General features: G+C 44.3%; 1 protein-coding gene across 1 annotated transcript in view; it reads left to right on the top strand.

Annotated features, from left to right (window-relative positions):
- Positions 1-19,587, top strand: part of EIF2S2 (eukaryotic translation initiation factor 2 subunit beta) — a 47,148-nt gene extending 27,561 nt beyond the window's left edge. The window contains exons 6-9 of the mRNA XM_040437104.1: positions 13,197-13,345; positions 13,463-13,519; positions 15,911-15,996; positions 19,076-19,587. Of these exons, the coding sequence (XP_040293038.1) occupies positions 13,197-13,345; positions 13,463-13,519; positions 15,911-15,996; positions 19,076-19,251 (468 nt within the window). The 3' untranslated portion in view covers positions 19,252-19,587. The remainder of the gene's footprint in view (positions 1-13,196; positions 13,346-13,462; positions 13,520-15,910; positions 15,997-19,075) is intronic.
- Positions 19,588-24,354: the final 4,767 nt, after the last annotated feature.

Below are 24,354 nucleotides of genomic sequence, written 5' to 3'. Positions count from 1 at the left end.
AGAAAAAATAAAAGCTGTGCTAAAACTATTATTTTGTCACCTTACATCACAGAAAGTGCAACACCAAGCGATCAAAAAGGCGTATGCGCCCCCCAAAATAGTACCGATCAGTCACCTCATCCTGCAAAAAATGAGCTCCTACATAAAGCAATCAGGCAAAAAAATAAATAAAAATATGGCTCTCAGAATATGGAGACACTAAAACATAATTTTTTTTTATTTATTTTTTTAGAAATGCTTTTTTAGGTGTAAAATGTAAATAAATAAAAGTAGACATATTAGGTATTGCTGCGTCCGTAACAACCAGGTCTATTAAAATATCACATGACCGAACCCCTCAGATGAACACCGTCAAAAATTTTTTTACATTTAAACCGTGTCAGACGTTTTTTTTTTTTTTTGTCACCTTACATCAAAAAAAGTTTAATACCAAGCGATCAAAAAGTCATGTGCATGCTAAAATAGTACCAATCAAACCGTCCTCTCATACCGAAAAAAATTAGCCCCTACATAAGACAGTCGCCCAAAAAATAAAAAAAACTATGGCTTTCAGAATATGGCGACACAATTTTTTTTTTTCAAAAATGCTTTATTTAAAAGTGAAACAAAAAAAGTAGTCATATTTGGTATTGTCGCGTCCGTAACAACTTGCTCTATAGAAATACTACATCTAACCTGTCAGATGAACGTTGTAAATAACAAAAAATTAAAACTGTGCCAAAACAGCAATTTTTTTGTTACCTTGCCTCACAAAGTGTAATATAGAGCAACCAAAAATCATCTGTACCCTAAAATAGTACCAACAGAACTGCAACCTTATCCCATAGTTTCCAAAATGGGGTAAACCATATGGTGGTTCTTTCCTTTTGCGCCCTGCCGTGTGCCCGTACAGCGGTTTACGACCACATATGGGATGTTTCTGTAAACTACAGAATCGGGGCCATAAATATTGAGTTTAGTTTGGCTGTTAATCCTTGATTTTGTTAGCGGGAAAAAATTATTAAAATGGAAAATCTGCCAAAAAAGTGAAATTCTGAAATTTCATCTCCATGTTCCATTAATTCTTGTGGAACATCTAAAGGGTTAACAACTTTTGTAAAATCAGTTTTGGATACCTTGAGGGGTGTAGTTTCTAAAATGGGGTCATTTTTGGGTGGTTTCTATTATGTAAGCCCCACAAAGTAACTTCAGACCTGAACTGGTCCTTAAAAAGTGGGTTTTGGAGATTTGCTTCTTTACGTCTAAGCCTTGTAACGTACCCAAAAAATTTAATGGCATTTCCAAAATGATCCAAACATGAAGTAGACATATGGGGAATGTAAATTTACTAACTATTTTTGGAGGTATTACTATGTATTATAGAAGTAGAGAAATTGAAACTTGGAAATTTTGCCAATTTTTTTAAAAAAATTTTGGTAAATTTGGTTTTTTTTTTTATAAATAAAAATGATTTTTTTTTTTTACTCCATTTTTACCAGTGTCATGAAGTACAATATGTGACGAGAAAACGGTCTCAGAATGGCCTGGATAAGTAAAAGCGTTTTAAAGTTATTCACACATGAAGTGACACTGGTCAGATTTGCAAAAAATGGCCTGGTCCTTAAGGTGAAAATGAGCCCAGTCCTTAAGGGGTTAAAGTGGGTTTTGGAAATTTTTCGAGATTTGCTTCTAAACTTCTAAGGTTACTTTAACACTTGCTGCAGAGTGATCCGGCAATCTGCATGCAAACGGACAGCATTTTGTAGACTGATCCGGATGCGGATCCGTCTCACAAATGTATTGCAAGAACGGATCTGTCTGTCCGCTTGTCATACGGACAAACGGATCCGTTTCAAATTATATATTTTTTTTCCATATTTTTAACCCTTTAACCCCTTAAGGACCGGGCTCATTTTCACCTTAAGGACCAGGCCATTTTTTGCAAATCTGACCAGTGTCACTTTAAGTGCTCATAACTTTAAAACACTTTGACTTACCCAGGCCGTTCTGAGATTGTTTTTTCGTCACATATTGTACTTCATGACACTGCTAAAATTGGGTCAAAAAAGTTAATTTTTTTGCATAAAAAAATACAATTTTTACCGTAAATTTTGAAAAATTAGCAAATTTCAAATTTTCAGTTTCTCTACCTCTGTAATACATAGTAATACCCCCAAAAATTGTGATGACTTTACATTCCCCATATGTCTACTTCATGCTTGAATTGTTTTGGGAATGATATTTTATTTTTTGGGGATGTTACAAGGCTTAGAAGTTTAGAAGCAAATTTTGAAATTTTCAGAAATCTTCAAAATCCCACTTTTTATGGACCAGTTCAGGTTTGAAGTCATATTGTGAGGCTTAGATAATAGAAACCTCCCAAAAATGACCCCATTCTAGAAACTACACCCCTCAAGGTATTCAAAACTGTTTTTTCAAACTTTGTTAACCCTTTAGGTGTTCCACAAGAGTTAATGGCAGATGGAGAAACAATTTTGAAATTTATATTTTTTGGAAAATTTTCCAATATAATCAATTTTTTCCAGGAGTAAAACAAGGGTTAACTGCCAAACAACACTCAAAATGGGTTGCCCTGATTCTGTAGTTTGCAAAAACACCCCATATGTGGTCGTAAACTACTGTTTGGCCGAACGGTAGCACATAGAAGGAGGGGAACACCATATGGGTTTTGGAAGGCAGATTTGGCAGGACTGGTTTTGTTTATACCATGTCCCATTTGAAGCCCCCTGTTGCACCCCTAGAATAGAAATTTCAAAAAAGTGACTCCATCTAAGAAAGTACACCCCTCAAGGTATTCAAAACTGGGTTTACAAACTTTGTTAACCCTTTAGGTGTTCCACAAGAGTTAATGGCAGATGGAGAAACAATTTTGAAATTTATATTTTTTGGAAAATTTTCCAATATAATCAATTTTTTCCAGGAGTAAAACAAGGGTTAACTGCCAAACAACACTCAAAATGGGTTGCCCTGATTCTGTAGTTTGCAAAAACACCCCATATGTGGTCGTAAACTACTGTTTGGCCGAACGGTAGCACATAGAAGGAGGGGAACACCATATGGGTTTTGGAAGGCAGATTTGGTAGGACTGGTTTTGTTTATACCATGTCCCATTTGAAGCCCCCTGTTGCACCCCTAGAATAGAAATTTCAAAAAAGTGACTCCATCTAAGAAAGTACACCCCTCAAGGTATTCAAAACTGGGTTTACAAACTTTGTTAACCCTTTAGGTGTTCCACAAGAGTTAATGGCAGATGGAGAAACAATTTTGAAATTTATATTTTTTGGAAAATTTTCCAATATAATCAATTTTTTCCAGGAGTAAAACAAGGGTTAACTGCCAAACAACACTCAAAATGGGTTGCCCTGATTCTGTAGTTTGCAAAAACACCCCATATGTGGTCGTAAACTACTATTTGGCTAAACGGCAGGACATAGAAGAAGGGGAACGTCATTTTTGGAAGGCAGATTTTGCTGGACTGGTTTATTGACACCATGTACCCTTTCAAGCCCCCTGATGCACCCCTAGAGTAGAAACTCCATAAAAGTGACCCCATCTAGGAAACTACGGGATAAGGTGGTTGTTGTTTTGGGACTATTTTTGGGGTAAATTTGATTTTTGGTTGCTCTATATTACTCTTTTTTGAGGCAATGTAACAAAAAAATGTAATTCTAAAATTGTTTCTACATTCACTATTTGGTTTTGTGGAACACCTAAAGGGTTAACATAGTTTGTAAAGTAACTTTTGAATACCTTGAGGGGTGTAGTTTCTTAGATGGGGTCACTTTTTTGGAGTTTCTAGTCTAGGCTACATCAGGGGGGGCTTCTAATGGGACATGGTGTCAAAAAAAAAACTGTCCATCAAAATCTGCCTTCCAGAAACCATATGGAGTTCCCTTCGTTCTATGCCCTGCCGTGCGGCTATATAACCATTTACGACCACATATGGGGTGTTTCTGCAAACTACAGAATCGGGGCAATAAATATTTAGTTTTGTTTGGCTGTTAACCCTTGCTTTATTACCGGCAAAATGGATTCAAATTGAAATTTTGCCCAAAAATTGGTGTTTTGGCACAGTTTTTATTTTATATTTTTAACACCGTTCATCCGAGGCGTTTGGTCAAAAGTTATTTTTATAGCGACGACTTTTACGCACGCGACGATGCCCAATATGTATGGCTCTCAGACTTTGGAGACACTAAGCAGGCATCCTAAAACTGCGGCCCTCCAGATATTGTAAAACTACAATTCCCACCATGCCCTGCTGATGGCTGTAGGTTGTCTGGGCATGCTGGGAGTTATAGTTTTACAACATCTGGAGGGCCGCAGTTTGAGGATGCCTGCTCTAAAACTAATATTTTTTGGGGAAAGAAAAATTGTTTCCGTGTCTCCAAAGTCTGAGAGCCATAGTGTTTTATGTTCTCTAGTGGACTGTTGAGGATTATAAAAATTTAGTACTCCATGGAAGTGTGATACTCCCTGAAGCAACCGTCAATGCAGAGGCCCGGATGATCGGGGCAAGTGTCACATTGAGTAGTGGTGTCCTTCCGTATCCCCCTCCTGCGACACACTCTGCACTTTTTTTGGGTTCGTCCCTTCTTTCCAGTATGGGGGACCACACCTGGAAAGTGTTGGCCAGGGACGATCCGGGCGCCTCCAATTCCCGAGGTACTCCGGCCTGCTCTTTCCCGGTCCGAAAAGATCAGGTCTTTGAGGACTGCCTCATAGAACTGGAGGAATGTCCCTGTGCTGCCAGCGCTTCGGGATAGTACAAAAGAGTTGTACATGGCAACCTGTACCAAGTAGACCGCAACTTTTTTGTACCATGCCCGGGTTTTGCGCATGGCGTTATATGGCGTGAGGACTTGATCAGAGAGATCAACTCCTCCCATATACCGATTGTAGTCGACGATACAATCGGGCTTGAGGACCGTTGCCGCGGTACCTCGCACAGGGACAGGGGTGGTGCCGTTACCGTGGATTGTGGACAGCATAAGGACATCCCTCTTGTCCTTATACCTGACCAGCAACAGGTTTCCACTGGTAAGGGCACGGGTCTCACCCCTGGGGATAGGTACCTGGAGGGGGTAGGCAGGGAGGCCGCGTTGATTTTTCCGCACGGTCCCACAAGCGAACGTGGATCTGGCGGCAAGGGACCTGAACAAGGGAATGCTGGTATAAAAGTTATCCACGTACAAGTGGTAACCATTATCCAGCAGTGGGTACATAAGGTCCCACACGAGTTTCCCGCTAACACCCAGAGTGGGGGGACATTCTGGGGGTTGAAGTGGCAGGGGGGGTCTGGGTTAGGGTTAGATGGATAGATGGAAGTTTGGAATAAAAGTTTTTTTTTTTTTTTTTTTTCCTAACTAACTTTTCCCTTCTTTCCCTGCCTAACGGTGCCTCTCCCTCACTGACCCTAACCTACCTGGGTGGCGATGGGTGCAGGAGGGTGATGGATGGCGATTAGGGGGACACAGGAGCTCGTTCTGGACGGTGCTGCACGGTCAGGGTGCTGGACAGGAAGAGGAGGGGAGAGAGGAGCGCAGGAAGTTTGAATCTCGCGCCTCTCTCCCCTGCACCAATCAGCACCCTGGACAGCGGCGTTCAGCACCAGGGCCAGCACCGCCTCTCCAAATCCTCGGACTGCGATAGGTGGTGTAAAATTACGCCACCGATCGCAGTCTTTTTCCGGTTCATCGGGTCACAGGACACCCGAATGGACCGGAAACGCAGAAAACCGCAGGTCTGAATTGACCTGCGGTTTTCTGCGATCGCCGATACGGGGGGGTCAAATGACCCCCCCCTGCGTTGTTACGGGATGCCGGCTGAATGATTTCAGCCGGCGTCCCGTTCCGATTAACCCCTGCGGCGCCGGAATTCCGAATTTAAGTCAGGACGTACCTGTACGCCCTTGGTCCTTAAGGACTCGGGAAATAGGGCGTACCGGTACGCCCTGCGTCCTTAAGGGGTTATGGACCGGGCTCATTTTCACCTTAAGGACCAGACCATTTTTTTGCAAATCTGACCAGTGGCACATTTTTTTTCAAGAAATTTTCAAAAACCCACTTTTTAAGGACCAGTTCAGGTCTGAAGTCACTTTGTGAGCCTTACATAATAGAAACCATTCTAGAAACTAGACCCCTCAAGGTATTCAAAACTGATTTTACAAATGTCGTTAACCCTTTAGGTGTTCCACAAGAGTTAGGCTACATGCACACGACTGGTGTGTTTTGCGGTCCGCAAAACACGCATGGGGTCCGTGCGCGTTCCGCAATTTGTGGAACAGCACGGACAGCCTTTAATAGAACTGCCTATTCTTGTCTGCAAAGCGCGGACAAGAATAGGGCATGTTTTTATTTTTTTTGCGGACCACGGAACGGAGAAACGGATGCGGGACAGCACACGGAGTGCTGTCTTCATCTTTTGCGGCCCCATCCGCATCCGGGCCACGAACTGCAGCTCGGATGCGGACCAAAACGACGGCCGTGTGCATGAGGCCTTAATGGCAAATGGAGCTAAAAAAAATTCCAGTAACAAAGCAAGGGTTAACAGCCAAACAAAACTCAATATTTATTGCCCTGATTCTGTAGTTTGCAGAAACACCCCATATGTGGTCGTAAACTGCTGGTTTCCACCTCATCACCACGACGGCTACAAGGAGATTGACCCCTGACCTCTGTAGGGGCAGGAACAGAGAGAGGGTTTAAATCCCCCCCTCCCACCACCAACACCAGTGTTTCCTGTCCCTACAGAGGACAGGGGCAGAGAGAGTCTCCCTGCGGGGAGATGAAGATGGTAGTTCTTTCCTGGCACCTACCGGTGTTCCCCCTGCCCTCCTGCGGTCGGTGTACTAATGCTGGGCAGGGGTGAGGAGGGAGGCCTCGCTCCATTATAAGATGTGAGCCTGCTCCCGGCTGCGATCTGACGCCGAGTCTGGGGCGTTCGCCGGGTGCGCACCAAAGCGCTTCTAAGGGCGGCCGACGTCACTTCCGGTGGACGGAGGGAAGTGACGTCATCCAGGAAGCGTCTCCAGATTCAAATTTTCGGCGCCAGCAAGCGCTGAACGCCTGATCTGTGCGGTGTACCTGGAGCTGTGTTAGTCATGTCGGCTGAACCCCGCTCCCCTGGAGACCAGGAAGCGTCTCCAGATTCAAATTTTCGGCGCCAGCAAGCGCTGAACGCCTGATCTGTGCGGTGTACCTGGAGCTGTGTTAGTCATGTCGGCTGAACCCCGCTCCCCTGGAGACCCTCCTGTGCTGCCTACAGTAAGTCCCCTGTGGGGAAGCGCTTGTTGCTCTGCTACTTGTTTTTTAAAACACTGTACCAGGTTGCATACTCCTCCTCCACTTCTCAGGCTTGGGGCTTTTTTCTCTCCATGACTTTTATCTCATGGCTGATAGGGATTATTTCCACCAGGTTCCTAAGGAGGTCCAGAAAAGGATCAAGAAACAGGCCAAATGCGTGTCCTGCCTCAAACGGCTTCTGGACGAGTATCGCAAAAAGCTCTGCAAGGACTGTATCTCTAGCTTCCTTGAGGAACTGAGGTCCATGATCCGTAATGAAGTAAAGACCTCCTTATCCCAAATTTCCCCCCCTCCCCGGGATTCGCCTCCACCGAAAAGGCGAAGGGAACCATCTCCCTCCTTATCTGACCCGGAGGTAACAGGGGAAGATGCGTCTACATCTAGAGCCTGGGAGGACGAGGAGCTTCTCTCTGATACCGATATGAGTCAGAGAGGAAGTTTTGCTTTTCGCTAGAGGAGATGCCAGACCTTCTAAGGGCTGTCCGGGCCACGATGGGTATAGAAGACACCCCAAAAGCCCACTCAATACAAGACGAGATGTTTGGGAGACTCCGGGTTAAGAAAACCCGTGTGTTTCCAATCAATGAAAATATCCGAGATATGGTTTTGGACGCTTGGTCCAACCCTGAAAAACGGTTGGGGGTTTCCAAATCCTTCAAGAACCGTTTATTATTTGATTCAAATGAGGTGAAGATCTTCAATGAGACTCCCAAAGTGGACATTCAGGTCGCCAAGGTCAATAAAAAGACTGCCTTGCCCTTTGAAGATACCTCACAATTACGTGATCCTATGGATAGGAAGGCAGATAGTCTCCTGAAAAAATCATGGGATGGCGGCCATGATTAATCTGAAAACTAACATCGCGGCCACCTCGGTAGCCAGGTCCATGAGGATATGGCTAGACGAGTTAGAAAATCATATTATGGATAATACCCCTAGGGAAGAGCTACTCAGGTCCCTTCCCTTATTGAAATCGGCCACAGCTTTTATGGCAGACGCCTCGGCCGAATCCGTTAGATTCGCCGCAAAGGATGCAGGGCTTTCCAACGCTGCCCGCCGCGCCTTGTGAATGAAAAGCTGGTCGGGCGACAACACTTCAAAGATGAAGCTATGTGCTATCCCGTTTTCGGGGGAATATGTATTTGGCCCGGTCTTGGACCGTATCCTGGAAAAGGCCGCAGATAAGAAGGGCTTTCCTGAGGAAAGATCTTTTAAAAGGAAATATCCCTTTCGGGCCCCCTCTAGCCAGAATAAACCCTTTAGGGATAAGGGAAAGTCAGGGCGTTGGAGCTATTCCAAAGGGGGCAGGGGTAGAGGTAATCCCTCTTCCGCCCAAAGTAAATCCGATAAACAATAAAGCCAGCGTGGGGGGGAGATTGAGGAGATTTTTGACTCCGTGGGAGTCCATCTCCCCGAATCCTTGGGTCCGGGACATCTTAAAATTCGGCTATCGGATCGAACTTTCCTCATCTCCCCCAAACCGCTTCGTCATTACGAATCCAGGCTCCCCCAGCACTCGTCTAAAAATTCTACAAGGAGTTCAGAGCCTTCTGGCTATGGACGTGATAGTACGGGTCCCCCCTTCTCAACTGGGGCAGGGCTTCTATTCAAGCCTTTTCCTAGTGGAGAAGAAAGAGGGGTCTTTCTGTACAATTATAAACTTGAAAGCCCTAAACAAGTTTATAATTTATCGAAAGTTCAGGATGGAATCCCTAAAATCCCTGATCCCCTTAATAGGGAAGAACGCCCTAATGTGCTCAGTAGATCTTCAGGACGCCTACTATCACGTCCCAATTCATCCAGAATCCCAGAGGCTCCTAAGATTTGCTATTCAGGATCACAAGGGGATAACCAACCACTTCCAGTTTACGGCCCTCCCCTTTGGGATATAGTCTGCGCCCAGAATCTTTACGAAGCTGGTGGTCGAGATGGTAGCCTTCCTGAGACACAAAGGACTAGTGATTGTTCCATACCTGGACGACTTCCTCCTAGTCGGGAACTCAGAGGACGATCTAAGATCGGACTTACTAACCTTCCTATCTCTCATCCAAGATCTGGGATGGTTGGTGAACCAGAAAAAGTCACATCTGGTACCATCCAGTTTCTGGGGGTCATCCTGGACTCCCGGGCTCAGCGTACCTTCCTTCCACCAGACAAGATCAAAGGCCTCCAACTGAAGATCCGTCGGTTTCAGAACAGAAGGTCTTGTCCCATAAGAGAGGCTATGAGCCTCCTGGGCCTTCTTTCATCCTGCATCCCGTCCGTTCCCTGGAGCCAGTCTCCCTTTCGATCACTTCAGCTATGGATCCTCAGATCTTGGGACAGGCGATAGTCCTCACTGAACCACAAGGTTCTGATTCCCACCGCGGTGAAGGTCTCCCTAAACTGGTGGAAACATTCAGCCAACCTGTCCTTGGGAGTCGCCTGGGAGAAGACCCCCTACATCCAAGTTCTCACGGATGCGAGCGAGAAAGGATGGGGTGCGAAAGTGGGAGATCACTTCTTTCAAGGCTCCTGGGTTTCGGTAACCCGCTCCCAATCTTCCAATTTCAGGGAGCTGGAAGCGGTCCGGAAAGCCCTGAAGGCGGCAGAAGCCCTCCTTGTGGGTCACCACATAAAAATACTCTCAGACAATACGACGACAGTGGCGTACCTTTCTCATCAGGGAGGCACAAGGTCAGAGAAACTGATGTCAATCTCAAGAAAAATCTTCGACTGGGCAGAGTCCCGCGTGAAGTCCATCTCCGCAATCCATCTAAAAGGGATCCTAAACGTGGAGGCAGACTATCTCAGTCGTCAGTGGATAGACCATACCGAGTGGTCCCTGAATCAGGACGTGTTCCAGACTCTCGTAGAGAAGTGGGGTGTCCCGCAGGTGGACCTGTTTGCGTCCAAGAAAAACGCAAAAGTACCAACATTCTGCTCCTTGAACCCTTGGGACAACCCTTGGGCTCTGGATGCGCTGACTATTCCCTGGGACTGGGATCTCTGCTACGCATTCCCACCCTTGCCTCTGCTTCCCAGGGTAATTCAAAAGCTCAACTCAGAAAACTCGACTTTGATCCTAATAGCCCCCTATTGGCTGAAAAGGAGCTGGTTCACTTCATTAAAGAACCTATCGATAGAAGATCCATGGCCTCTTCCCTCCAGGAGGGACCTTCTTCATCAGGGGCCGATACTGCACGCCAATTCGAGTTTTCTCAAGCTATCGGCCTGGATCCTGAAGTCCAGAGGTTGAGATCTCAAGGACTTTCTGATCAAGTGATTTCAACCCTTAAAGCAAGTAGGAAGAAAGTCACCTTTTCGATATATCTAAAAATTTGGAAGCGCTTTTGTTCTTGGAGCTGCAATCCTGCCCCAAATCTAGAGCCACCCAACTTCCAGAGGATCTTAGATTTCCTCCAGCAGGGACTTCAATTGGGTCTCAGGCCTTCCACCCTGAAGGTACAGGTCTCTGCCCTAGCCTGTTTTTTTTATCTAGACCTAGCCAATCATCGCTGGATCAAAAGGTTTATGAGAGCCGCTTCCCGACTTCGTCCCTCCCTGAAAACTAGGATCCCCAATTGGGACCTTAATACGGTACTCACAGGCCTGACCCTCGCTCCGTTTGAGCCCTTGGACAGCTGTTCTATCAAACATCTCTCTAAAAACAGCCTTTTTAGTGGCCATCACGTCCGCAAGAAGGTTAGGCGAGATTCAGGCCCTATCCATTCAGGAACCCTACCTCCGCATCACCGATGACGGAATTATCTTAAGATTAGATCCAGGTTTTCTACCTAAGGTAGTATCAGATTTCCACTGGAACCAGGAGATAATCCTTCCTTCCTTCTGCAGTAATCCCTCTAATGATAGAGAGGCTAGCTTCCATTCCCTGGATGTGAGACGTTCAGTACTACGTTATCTTGAGGTATCTAAAGGTCTCCGTAGATCTAACAACCTATTCATCCTCTTCTCCGGTAAGAATAAGGGCCTAAAAGCCTCCAGGTCCTCCTTAGCTCGATGGATCAGGGATTCCATTTCCTTTTCTTATGAGTATCAGGGTCTTCCTTGCCCCACAAATTTGAGAGCCCACTCTACTCGAGCTATGTCCTCTTCCCAAGCCGAGCGAGCAGGAGCTTCCCTGGATGATATCTGTAAAGCTGCCACTTGGTCTAACATTCACACCTTCACTAAACATTATAGGTTAGACCTATCCAGTTCAGACCTGTCTTTTGGACGTAAGGTCCTTCAGGCGGTCGTCCCCCCATGGCGATAATTTTTTATATCTCCTTGTAGCCGTCGTGGTGATGAGGTGGAAAGCCGGAATTAGACTTACCGGTAATTCAGTTTCCACGAGATCACCACGACGGCACGTATTTTCCCTACCCCTTACTTATTTTCTATGAGGTTATGAAGTAATACCCTCTTGATTTACTATGTTTGTTCTCACCACCTTTTTTGTTTGATTGTCTCTGTAATTTTGGACACACTGGTGTTGGTGGTGGGAGGGGGGGATTTAAACCCTCTCTCTGTTCCTGCACCTACAGAGGTCAGGGGTCAATCTCCTTGTAGCCGTCGTGGTGATCTCGTGGAAACTGAATTACCGGTAAGTCTAATTCCGGCTTTTTGGAAGGCAGATTTTGCTTGACTGACTGGTGTTTTTACACCATGTCCCATTTGAAGCCCCCCTGATGCACCCCTACATTAGAAACTCCAAAAAAGTGACCCCATTTTGCGGGATGAGATGTCGGTTTGATTGGCACTATCTTGGGGTGCATAGGACATTTTGGTTGCTTGCTATTACACTTTTTGTGATGTAAGGTGACAAAAATGGCTTTTGACGAATATATATATAATAATTTTTTTATTTTTTGCGCCGTGTTCACCTGAGGGATTAGGTCATGTGATATTTTTATAGAGCAGGTTCTTACGGACGCGGTGATACCTAATATGTATACTTTTTTATTGATTTATTTAAGTTTAACAATAATATCATTTTTGAAACAAAAATAAATCATGTTTTAATGTCTCCATAGTCTGAGAGCCACTTTTTTATTTATTTTTTTTATTAACATTTTGGGCGATTGTCTCATGTAGGGGCTCATTTTTGGCGGGATGAGGTGCCGATTTGACTGGTACCATTTTGGCGTACATACGACTTTTTTGATCAATTTTATTACCTTTTTTGGGAAGTAAGGTGGGCAAAATTTCAATTTCATAATTTTTACTTTTTATTTTTATGGCGTTCACTGTGCGGGGAAAGTAACATGACCGTTTCATAGATCAGGTCATTACGGACCTGATGATATCAAACGTGTAGTGCATTTAAATTTAATTTTTAATTTTTAATCAGTGATAAATGTGCATTTTTTTTTATTTTTACTTTTTTCACATTTTTTTTTTTTACTTTGATCCAGACCCACTTGGTTCTTGAAGATCCAGTGGGTCTGATGTCTTTATAATACAATACAGTACACTATATAGTGTACTGATCAGACTTAGCCTTACCATGGCAAGCCGGGAGAGAAAAAAGCCCATCGTCTCCCTGGCTGCGACGCGCTCCGCAGCGAGTGTCCAGCTTGCAGCCTGGGAGAAGGAGACAGCGGATGAACCGGGGGCAGTAGGAAAATAAAAAAAAATTGTGATCTGGACTCCTTATCTGCTGTACTGCTCATTTTACTACTATAGATAATAGCCAAATATCGGGGGGACAGATTCCCCTTAAAGGGAAAGGTTTGATCCGATACTACACATGACTAAACTGCTAAACGTAATAAATGACATCAAAGTATCCTTAGAGCTATATGAGCATGCACTGTGGCATATTAAAGCCTCAGCGTGAGAACTGCAGGTCCCCCCCCCCCCTGGAGACATGGCCACAGGTTGAGAACTGACTGACCATTCTTCTTTCAGCTTCTTAACAGAGTTTTTAACATAATGCGTGAGAAAAATCCAGACATGGTAGCTGGAGAAAAAAGAAAATTTGTCATGAAGCCTCCCCAAGTCGTCCGAGTAGGCACAAAGAAGACTTCGTTTGTGAACTTTACAGATATTTGCAAACTGTGAGTGCTGTGTTTAGTTGAGCATGTTGCTTTTAAATGGTCTTTTTTTTATTTTTTTTATTTTTTTGCGATCTCTTTTTGACATTTTAATAATTTAGCATTTTCAATTACTTTCAGATTACATCGTCAACCGAAACATCTGCTGGCTTTCCTATTAGCTGAATTGGGTACAAGGTATACTCTAAGAGACACATGTCCTTTCTCCACAGTCTGCTGAGGGACGGCTGTACGATTTATGTGTCTTATGACTGCAGCGGCCAATTTTTAGGAGGCGCTGTTTTGTTTCCTGACATGTTGCCTGTTGTAGGAAATACTCAAATTCCTCCTCATATAACAAATTAGAAAAAGCTTTTAGAATCCTTTTCTCTGATATTTAACTTGGTTTTGGGGTTTTTCTTTTTCACTCCCAGCCTTCCTAGAGTCATAACCTTCTTATTTTTCTATTCAGAGCCTTGCAGGGCTTCTTCTTTTGCATTACAAGGTGTACATTCTAATGGCACCATTTAGGGCTGTTTCACACGAGCGCATGCTGTGCGTGTCATCCGGAGCGTGAAATGATAATGCTCCGTGCCTTTCTGTGATCTTTTTACCACAAAATCACAGTGAGATAAAGTTGTCACCGTGATTTTGTAGTAAAAAGGTCACAGAGAGGCACAGAACATTATCAATCATGTTAATGCTCCGTGTCTCTGCTGTCCAGTGCGGGGCTTGGCTGTCGCTCGCGCTGTGGATGACACGCATGGCATCCTCTCGTGTGAAACAGCCTTTACAGTTGACATACAGTGTAGTGGGAAGCAGGGGAAAAAATAAAATTGGGTAGTATTGGGACAAATTCTGCCTTTTTTTTTTTTTTTTTTAACAGCGTTCACCATGTGATAAAATTGACCTATTACCTTCATTCTCCAGGTCAGTACAATTACAATGATACCACACTTGTATAGTATTTCCCCCCAATCACCATATTCTGACCCCTATAAATTTTTGTAGTTATGCATACAGAGCTGTGTATTGGTATGTTCCACTAATAGCTGCCAAAGCCTGCTTGAGGCTTCAGGCTATTACAGCAGCTTACCAGTTCCCCGATCTCAGCTGGGAACACTGTTATTGGAGCAGGAGCGAGCAACTTCTGGACTGCTCAGATGTCATGGTCACATATGGCTGATCGTATACATCTGCTGTTTGAAACGGCAGAAACCCGGCGGCTACGGCACCCGTTGCACCTGTGCAAACGGGTACCATGTTCGCTACCAGTGCCGTACAAGCATGACGCCCGCTCGCGCGTGCAGCAGGCGTCATGGCCGGCAAGTTTCTGCTGTTTCAAACAGCAGAGACCTGCGTCTAATTACCGCAAGCGGCAATAATGCCGATCGCGTTAATTAAATGCTTTTAGATGCCGTGATTAAGTGAGATCACAGCACCTGAATGTTTTTTTTTTTTTTTTTTTTTTTTAAATCCCTTATAGGTCAAAATGAAAAATTCTAAAACATCATTTCTAAGGTCATTTATGATCCTTTAAAATGATAAATAAAATAAAAAGTTTAAAAATATATATTAAAAAAAAAAATTTCAATCGCCCCTTTCCGTATAATAAAAAAATATATAATATTCCTAAATATCAAATATAAACATCCTGGGTATCACCGCGACCGAAAACGCCCATAATATTAAAATCAAAAAAATAAAAATACGCCGAATGGCGTAGCAGGAAAAAGGGGTCAAAATGGCCAACTTGCCATTTTTCATTGTTTCTCTTACCCCAAAAAAATTAAATAAAATGTGATCCAAAAGTCTTGCACACTCCAAAATGGGATCAATAAAAACTATGCATTGTCCCGCAAAAAATGAGCCCCTAAACAGCTCAGTAGACAGAAGTATAAAAAAGTTATGGGGGTCAGAATATGGTGATGTAAAAAAAAATATAATAAATTCTCAAAGTTAAAATTTATTTTGACACTATTTACACATAAAAAAAAACTATTTGTTGTGATCGTACTGACCCAGAGAATGAAGGGCATGGGTCAGTTTTGCCATAAACAAAACGCTGTGTGAACATAACCCATAAAACGGTGGAGGGATTGCGTTTTTTTTTTCCAATTCCGCCCCATTTGGAAAAAAATTTCCCCCCCTCTTCCCACTACATTTTATGCCATAATTAATGGTGCCATTAGAAAGTACAACTTGTCCTGCAAAAAATAAGCCCCCATACAGCTATGTGACTGGAAATATTTGAAAAAGTTATGGCTCACGGAAAGTAGGGAAGTAAAATGAAAACGCAAAAACGAAAAAAAAAACTCCGGTATCCTAAGGGTTAAAGATGCGACCTCCACCGAGATTGTGGAGGGGTTAAATGAGTTTTCCAGGACTTCAGTGAGCACTGCTAATCAGTTGGATTGCCAGGAGTTGGCCCCCACAATATGATGTTTGCTATTTAAAGCCTAGGCCACCGATATGAGTCTTGGAAAATCCCTTTAACAGCAATCGTCATATGTATTGGCAGCTTGAGTATAGTTGGCCAACTGGTTATCTAACATCTTGCTCTCATCTATTTTTTTTTTTGTTCTGCAGTGGCTCTATAGATGGTAACAACCAGCTAGTCATTAAAGGTCGATTCCAGCAGAAACAGATAGAGAATGTTTTGAGAAGATACATTAGTAAGTGCTTTTCCTTTTATTGCTACTAGTGTTGTGATTGATTTAATATGACTAAGCATAATCTGTCACCATGATCTTATAGGGCGAACTATGCAAATGAGCAGTTCAGTGCACCAAGGGAGGGCCCAAGCCACTCTGTGCACCCCTTCTCCTTCCTCTCCTACTTGACTGAGGGCCAGGTTCCTGCTTAGTCCCGTCGCCGGCCTTTCAATTAAGAAGGCAAGGGTGCACAGAGTGGCTTGGGCCCGCCATTGTTGCACTTCACTGTTCGTTTGCAGATGGATTAAAAGTACTTTTTCTCCAGAGTGAAAAGTATTACATTTAGTCCTGCAAGGCATTGTGCCTGGTTTAACAGTCATGTCATGTTGATAGATTTATTTTAAAGGAGTGATCCAAGATTTTTAAAAAGTTCCTGCAGCAAATGATAAAAAAATAAATAAAAAAAAGACTACAACTGAACTTTTAAAGCGGCACTGTGCCCCTGATCAACCCAACCCTACTAGGCATATAGCCTGGTAAGGTTGATGACGCTAATTAAAACGATACCTGTGGGTTTTGATCACTGCTCCAGTGATGCCTCTGGTGCTCCATAATGATGCCTCTCTACCTTTTTAGATTGACAGAACTAGACCGCATTTGTGTCCAGAACGGCACATGTGCACAACATCTTTGGCTTCATTCTGACTGAAGATGTTGTGCCCACGCACCGTTATGGACACAAGTGTGGTCCAATGCTGTCAATCTAAAGGCAGAAGGGCGTTGCTGGAACGGCGCTTGAACCATGTAAGCCGCCTCCTGATGCTGTAAATAGTTTATTTGCATAATTGTAAAAGTGTTTTTTTTCCCCAACTTTTCTTCACAACGATACCAGACTATATGCCTGGTAGGATAGGGTTGATCCGGGTGATGGAGCATCTTTAAATCCTCCTCTGCCCCGGCACCACTGTTTCAGTGCTCTCTGCAGATGTGTGTTTACTCGTCATTGCAGGACAAGTAAGCACAAACCAGCACAGACCACTGGAGCGCAGTTTATATTTTATCAGATGGCTGCTTTCTTTTAAAAGAATGCACCACCCTTGTTAATGAGTTGTGTGGTATTGCAGTTGAGCACCATCCTATTCAATAGAGCTGACCCTGTAGAGCGCGGTTTCTGGAAGAATGCAGCCATTTAATGTAGACTCTAGCGGGCACGCTCCAATTGCTCTCTTATTAACAGTCTTTTCTCCCTTATGGCCATTTTGCCTGATACAGTGGCATTAGACCACTGTTCTCCTGATTATAACCATAAGGGTATGTTTACACGATGACATTTAAAGGGGTTGTCCAATTTCAGAGCTGAACCCGGACATACCTCCATTTTCACCCCGATAGCCCCCCTGACTTCAGCATCGGAGCAGTTCATACTCCGATGCTCTCCTTTTGCCCTGCGCTAAATCGTGCAGGACAAAGGCATTTTTGGGAGATCCGGTGACGTACCGGGGCTCTCCATGGGGCTGCCAGGAAGCCCGGTGACGTCTCCGGCACTGATGGGCGGGATTTAGCGCTGCCCTAGCTAGTAAAACGGCTAGGGCAGCGCTAAAGCCCGCCCATCAGAGCCGGTGATGTCACCGAACACACTGCCGGGCAGAGGTTTCCGCCCAGCAGTGTGTTATTAAAAACAAGAGACCTTGACCTGTGCGATTTAGTGCAGGGCAAGGGAGTGCATCGGAGCATTAGATACTCCGATGCTGGCCTCTGGGGGGGGGCTGCCTGGGTGAAAATAAGGGCATGTCCAGGTTCAGCTCTAAACCCGGAAAACCCCTTTAAAGGGAATCTGTCACTAGCAATTTACCCCAATTTTTTTTTCATGAATCCATGTTTAACAGAGTACCTTTTTTCCATCGGTCTTGTTCTTTTGATTGTCCGTCTTGTCATTTCTTCAAAAAATCGATTCTTATGATGTGTAAATGACGCTGTAAGGAGCCCAGAGGGGCGTTCTTCTTTCTCCACGGTGCCCAGGAACGCCCCTCTGAAGTGCCGTGCCCGCCTAAATTTGAAATCTAATAACGCCTCCAAGTTCATCTAAATCCCCTCCCAGAGGCGCGGCTAAGTGCTCAACAACGCCCTCTCCTCAGCGCCGCGCTCTGCTGCAAACACCCCGATCCTCCTCTCGCCGGCATCCCAATCCCCGCGCAGGTACAGTGCCGGCGATTTCCTGGGCTATGATAAGATGACTGTCGGCACTGCGCCTGCGTGGGATTTGGGATGCCGGCGAGAGGAGGATCGGGGTGTTGGCCGCAGAGCGCGGCGCTGAGGAGGGGGCGTTGTTGAGCACTTAGCCGCGCCTCTGGGAGGGGATTTAGATGAACTTGGAGGCGTTATTAGATTTCAAATTTAGGCGGGCACGGCACTTCAGAGGGGCGTTCCTGGGCACCGTGGAGAAAGAAGAACGCCCCTCTGGGCTCCTTACAGCGTCATTTACACATCATAAGAATCGTTTTTTTGAAGAAATGACAAGACGGACAATCAAAAGAACAAGACCGATGGAAAAAAGGTACTCTGTTAAACATGGATTCATGCAAAAAAAATTTGGGTAAATTGCTAGTGACAGATTCCCTTTAAGTCTCAGTAACATTGCGCAACTTTTTTTTACAATGACTGTCTATGGTGTCGTGCTGCGACACGACAGTCACACATAAATCCTTCTTGGATGGATCTTTGTGCGACTGTCGTATCACAGCATGTCGCAGTGCCACACCATAGACTGTCAAAAATATTGCGCTGCGTTACTGCGGTTTATTGTCGCACGTCAAATGTCGCTGTGTTAATGTACCCTTAATGTCAATGGACAAAGGCCCTTTGAAGTCAAATTACACCCCATCTATGAGCTTGGGGTCTCTTCTATGAAAGAGACATGCCAGATTTTAAGTTCCTGAACGTATTGGAGGGGAAAATTTAAAAGTTTACTTTCTGTTGTATTTTGCTACCCACAATTTTTTTTTGTTGCATTAGTAACTTATAATTCATGTTTGATTAGGACTTTTGTAAGTGGAATGTATTTACTTTTGCAACTTTTAATGACGCCATTTTTGTTGAACAGAGGAATATGTGACTTGTCACACCTGTCGGTCGCCAGACACCATCCTGCAGAAGGACACCAGATTATATTTCCTGCAGTGTGAAACCTGCCATTCTCGCTGTTCTGTGGCTAGCATCAAAACTGGGTTCCAGGCTGTCACGGGCAAGAGAGCACAACTTCGCGCCAAAGCCAACTAAGCCGGCCTGTCCACTGGGTTGGATTTTACAAGTGCTGTTTATGGATCCTGGGGCACAACCTGACAGTCAGGGAGTGGTAACCCTTTATATTGTAAAGAATGATGTGAGACTGGGCAAGAAAATATTGGCTTTATTTTTTTTCATTTTTTTTTTTCTTTATGCGCAAGGAATTTCTAAATTTCAACAGAGAAGCTGATGGTTTGATCGTATCACTTGCAGAAAATGTTTTACCAGCTGTCTTGAGGATAAAGGGGAAGAATTTGCATTTTTAACCAGACTTCTGTAAAATGCAAAAGTACATTAAAGTTATAACATTCACAGAAAAATCCCATTTTATCTTTGTGTTCTCATATTTTTGTCTTTTTTTATTATTATTATTTAACTTGAAATGGTGTTAAGATGAGCTACTCCAGAAAAAAAAATCTGATTTTAGTTGTACACCTAGTATTTCTTTAATAACCTGTACCTCATTCATGTCCCACACCAGTGATACTGTGGTATTTACCTGGCAAGCATGCATTTTTCAGTCGGTTAACCCACCAGAAGTCCCTTTTACTTATGTGAATATGTTTAGAAAATTGCTAGATGCAGAACCAAGTTGTTCCCACATCTCATATGGATAACTTTCTTTTTCTCTGTGTTTTAAATTGATTTATAGAACTGGTCTACATACAGTGCCTTGCAAAAGTATTCACCCCCCCCCCCTTGACTTTTTTCGTATTTTGGTGCCTCACATCCTGGAATTAACATGGATTGTTGAGGATTTGCATTATTTCAATTACAGAACATGCCGACAACTTTGAAGATGATTTTTTTTATTATTTATTGATAAGCAAACAACAAATAGGACAAAATAGCAGAAGAAGTCAATGTGCATAACTATTCACCCCCCTAAAGTCAATACTTTGTAGAGCCACATTTTGCTGCAATCACAGGGCTCCAGATGGCGACCAAAAGGTCGCCAATGCGCCTTAAAATTTGCAGATGGCGACAAGACTTTTTAGTCTTGTCGCCATTTGCGACTGTACCGCCGCGATCCTGCGCAGCCTAAGTTCAGTAGGACACTGCACAGTGGAGAAGGAAGGAGTCCCTCCCTCTCCACTGTGACGCGGCCGCCACTACCACCAATGGGGATATAGCAGGGAGGAGGAGGGGAGGAGCTGTCGCCACTGCGCCACCAATGAATGTAAAACATAAGTGTCGGCAGCGGTATGACAGACCCGGCACCCGGCCTCAATAACAGGGCAGGTGATCCGTGGCCATTAACCCCTCAGGTGCCACAGATCGCATGCCCTGTTATTGAGGCCGGGTGACGGGTCTGTTATACCGCTGCAGACAATTGTATGAAAGAGGACCTTTTGTGGGTCCAAAGAATAAGAACTTATCAGCAGGCTGCATAGAGCGGCGCCCAGGGATCTAAGTGCACTTACTATTATTCCTGGGCGCCGCTCCGTTCGTCCGCTGTGGCCCCCGATATTTTCAGCATTCAGAGGAAGGAGGAGGAGACGCCAGTGTCTCTCCGTCTCCATAACAGCAGCGCTGTCCAATCAGAGCTCAGAGCCAGGGAGAAAAAACCTCCCTGGCTCTGAGCTCTGCGCTGTGATTGGACAGCGCTGCTGTCAGGGAGAAGGAGAGACACTGGCGTCTCCTCCTCCCTCTGAATGCCGAAAATACCGGGGGCCACAGCGGACGAATGGAGCGGCGCCCAGGAATAATAGTAAGTGCACTTAGATCCCTGGGCGCCGCTCTATGCAGCCTGCTGATAAGTTCTTATTCTTTGGACCCACGAAAGGTCCTCTTTTTAATTACATTAATGGGTGGCGCAGTGCTCCCCCCCCCCCCCCCATTATCACTTGCCACAAGTCGTCGCCCCCCCCCCCCTTCCATTGGTATATGGTGGCCACAGGGTCCCATCCCCTCCATTGGTGGCAGTGGCAGATTACACTGCTGGGGCTCCGATTGTTACCATGGCAGCTGGGACGCTACTGAAGCCCTGGCTGCCATGTTCAGCTCCCTGCTGCTGTGTGCACAGAGCACAGGGCAGCAGGGAGAGTGTGAGCTCCTATTTACCCTGATAGATCTCTATCAGGGTGAATAGGACAAGGGATGACACGATCCAGGTTCTAGTCCCTAAGGGAAAAAATGGTTATTAAATAAAAAGTAAAAAAAAAAAAAAAAAAAAACACCAAAATACTAAAAGTTTAAATGGCCCCCTTCCCAGATTTACATATAAAATTTACAAACAATAAAGAATAAACATATTACATATCGCCACGTCCCAAAAAATGTGAGCTATTAAAATATTAAAAAATATTCCCGCTCGGTGAAGGCCGTAACAGAAAAAAAAACTCTAAACCACGCAATTCGCCATTTTTAGTCACCTTGTCCCCCAGAAGATGTCCCTGGATGTGAGAGGTATGTGGTGCTGTTTTTTCCTATATGTAGTGCTGGCTTACTACTGGGACCTTCTTCTCATCTTCTCAAAGTCCTTTTTTTAAAATTATATGCATTTTAAATTTGGCTCCTAAAATTTTTAGTTTAGGAGCCAATGGCTCCTGGTAATTTTTTTTAGTCTGGAGCACTGAATCACAGCTCCAAGTCGCTTTGGATAAGTCTCTATGAGCTTGCCACATCTTTTCTTACCACTGGGATTTTTGCCTATTCCTCCTTGCAAAACTGGTCCAGCTCCTTCAAGTTGGATGGTTTGCGCTTGTGAACAGCAATCTTTAAAAAGGACCTTTCATTACAATAAAAAATCTAAACTAAGCATACAGACATGGAGAGCGGTGCCCAGGGATCTCCCTGCACTTACTATTATCCCTGGGCTCCTTTCTCCCGGTATAGGCTCCGGTAGCTTCAGAGTTTCGGCTCAACTGGGAGGAGCCTGCCAGCGTCTCCTTCCCCCAGGCTGGAGTGCTGGCCAATCGCAGCGCTCAGTTCATAGCCTGGGAGAAAAAAAAACCTCTCAGGCTATGAGCTGAGCGCTGCGATTGGCCAGCGCTACAGCCTGGGAGAAGGAGACGCCGGCAGGCTCCACCCAGTTGAGCCGAACATATGAAGATACCGGAGCCTATACCGGGAGAACGGAGCGGCGCCCAGGTATAATAAGTGCAGGGAGATCCCTGGGCGCCGCTCTCCATGTCTGTATACTTAGTTTAGATTTTTTATTGTAATGAAAGGTCCTCTTTAAGTCTGACCACAGATTTTCTATTGGATGTAGATCTGGGCTGTGACTAGGCCATTCCAACACATTCACATGTTTCCACTTAAACCAGTCAAGTGTTGCTTTAGCAGTGTGTTTGGGGTCATTGTCCTGCTGGAAGGTGAACCTCCGTCCTAGCCTCAGATCACGCACAGAGTGGTACAGGTTTTGCTCAAGAATATCCCTGTATTTAGCACCATCCATCTTTCCCTCAACTCTGACAAGTTTCCCAGTCATGGCTGCTGAAAAACATCCCCACAGCATGATGCAGCCACCACCATGTCTCACCATGGGGATGGTGTTCTTTGGGTGATGTGTTGGGTTTGCGCCAGACATAGCGCTTTCTTTGATCGCTGAAAAGTTCCATTTTAGTCTCATCAGACCAGAGCACCTTCCTCCATACATTTTTGGAAGTCTCCCACATGCCTTTTTGCAAATTCACAACATGCCTTTTTGTTTTTAGCTGAAAGTAATGGCTTTCTTTTGGCCACTCATCTAAGATTTGGATATTTTTTTATAACCTAACCCTGACTTGTACTTCTCAACAACATTGCCCCTTACTTGTTTGGAGAGTTCCTTGGTCTTCATGGCAGTGTTTGGTTAGTGATGCCTCTTGCTTAGGTGTTGCAGCCTCTGGGGCCTTTCAAAAAAGGTGTGTGTATGTAATGACAGATCATGTGACACTTAGATTGCACACAGGTAGACATCATTTCACTAATTATGTGACTTCTGAAGGTAATTGGTTGCATCAGAGCTTTTTATGGTCTTCCTAAGGGTGGTTATACGCACATGCCAATTTTCAGTTTTTTCTATTTCTAAACAATAGTTTGTTATATATTTTTCTTATTTCACTTCACCAACTTAGATTATTGTGTTCTGATCCATCACATAAAATTCAGATTAACAAAACATTGAACTTAAGGCTGTAATGTAACAAAATACGAAAAAAAAGTCAAGGGGGTGAATACTTTTGCAAGGCACTGTACTTGAATAACCTTTCACTGAGTTACAGCGTTTTCTGTACTCCAGAGCTGCATTCACAATTTTACATGCGTCCAGGCTCAAATCTTTCACACATTCATCAATTTTAGGCTATATGCACACGGACATATTTTGTTTGTGTTCGTTCTGTTTTTTTGCAGATTGGATGAGGACCCATTCATTTCAATGGGTCCGGTAAAAAATGCAGACAGCGTACCGTGTGCTGTCCGCATCCGTATGTCCGTTCCATAGCCCCACGAAAAATATAGGGCATGTCTTATTCTTGTCCATTTTGTGAATGCAATATGGATGCCAAAAGGACGTCCTTTTTATTGTGGATCAGTGTTTTGTGAACCGCAAAACACATAGTCGTGTGAATGTAGCCTTAGGGTTTTTCTGGTACTGAGTTCAGTCACAGGAGCTCAATACTGGAACAAAAAACTGATCGGTTTTATCCATTCTGAATGGAGAGCATTCCGTTCAGGATGCATCAAGATGTCTTCAGTTGAGTCATTGTACGTTTTTTGGACGGAGAAAATTCCGGAACGCTTGCCGGATCCGGAATTATTTCCCATTGAAATGCATTAACGCTGGATCTGGTAGCAAGTGTTCTGGAAATTACCGCAATGCCGGATCCGGATTTTCGTTCTACGACGGGATATAGGAGGAGCTGGTGGCGCAGCTTCTTGTTTGTCAATTTGCTCCAGCCTGCGAGGGAGAAGGAAGCACGCCATTGAAGGTGAGTTTAAAGTGTCAGCGCCTATGTACTTATACATATAACATACAGCTCCTATGAATATAAGTACATAGGTGATGCTAGTAGTAGTAGTAGTACCTAGGTACTACTACTAGCATCACCTATGTACTTGTACTTCCTGCAGTCCCTATGTACTTTTGCATAGGGACTGCAAGTGGTATAA

This window comes from Bufo bufo, chromosome 6 (assembly GCF_905171765.1).
Source record: "Bufo bufo chromosome 6, aBufBuf1.1, whole genome shotgun sequence".
In the NCBI taxonomy this organism is placed as follows: domain Eukaryota; kingdom Metazoa; phylum Chordata; class Amphibia; order Anura; family Bufonidae; genus Bufo; species Bufo bufo.
Note: the sequence above shows the minus strand (reverse complement) of the source record. Positions and strands in the feature narration are given on the sequence as shown.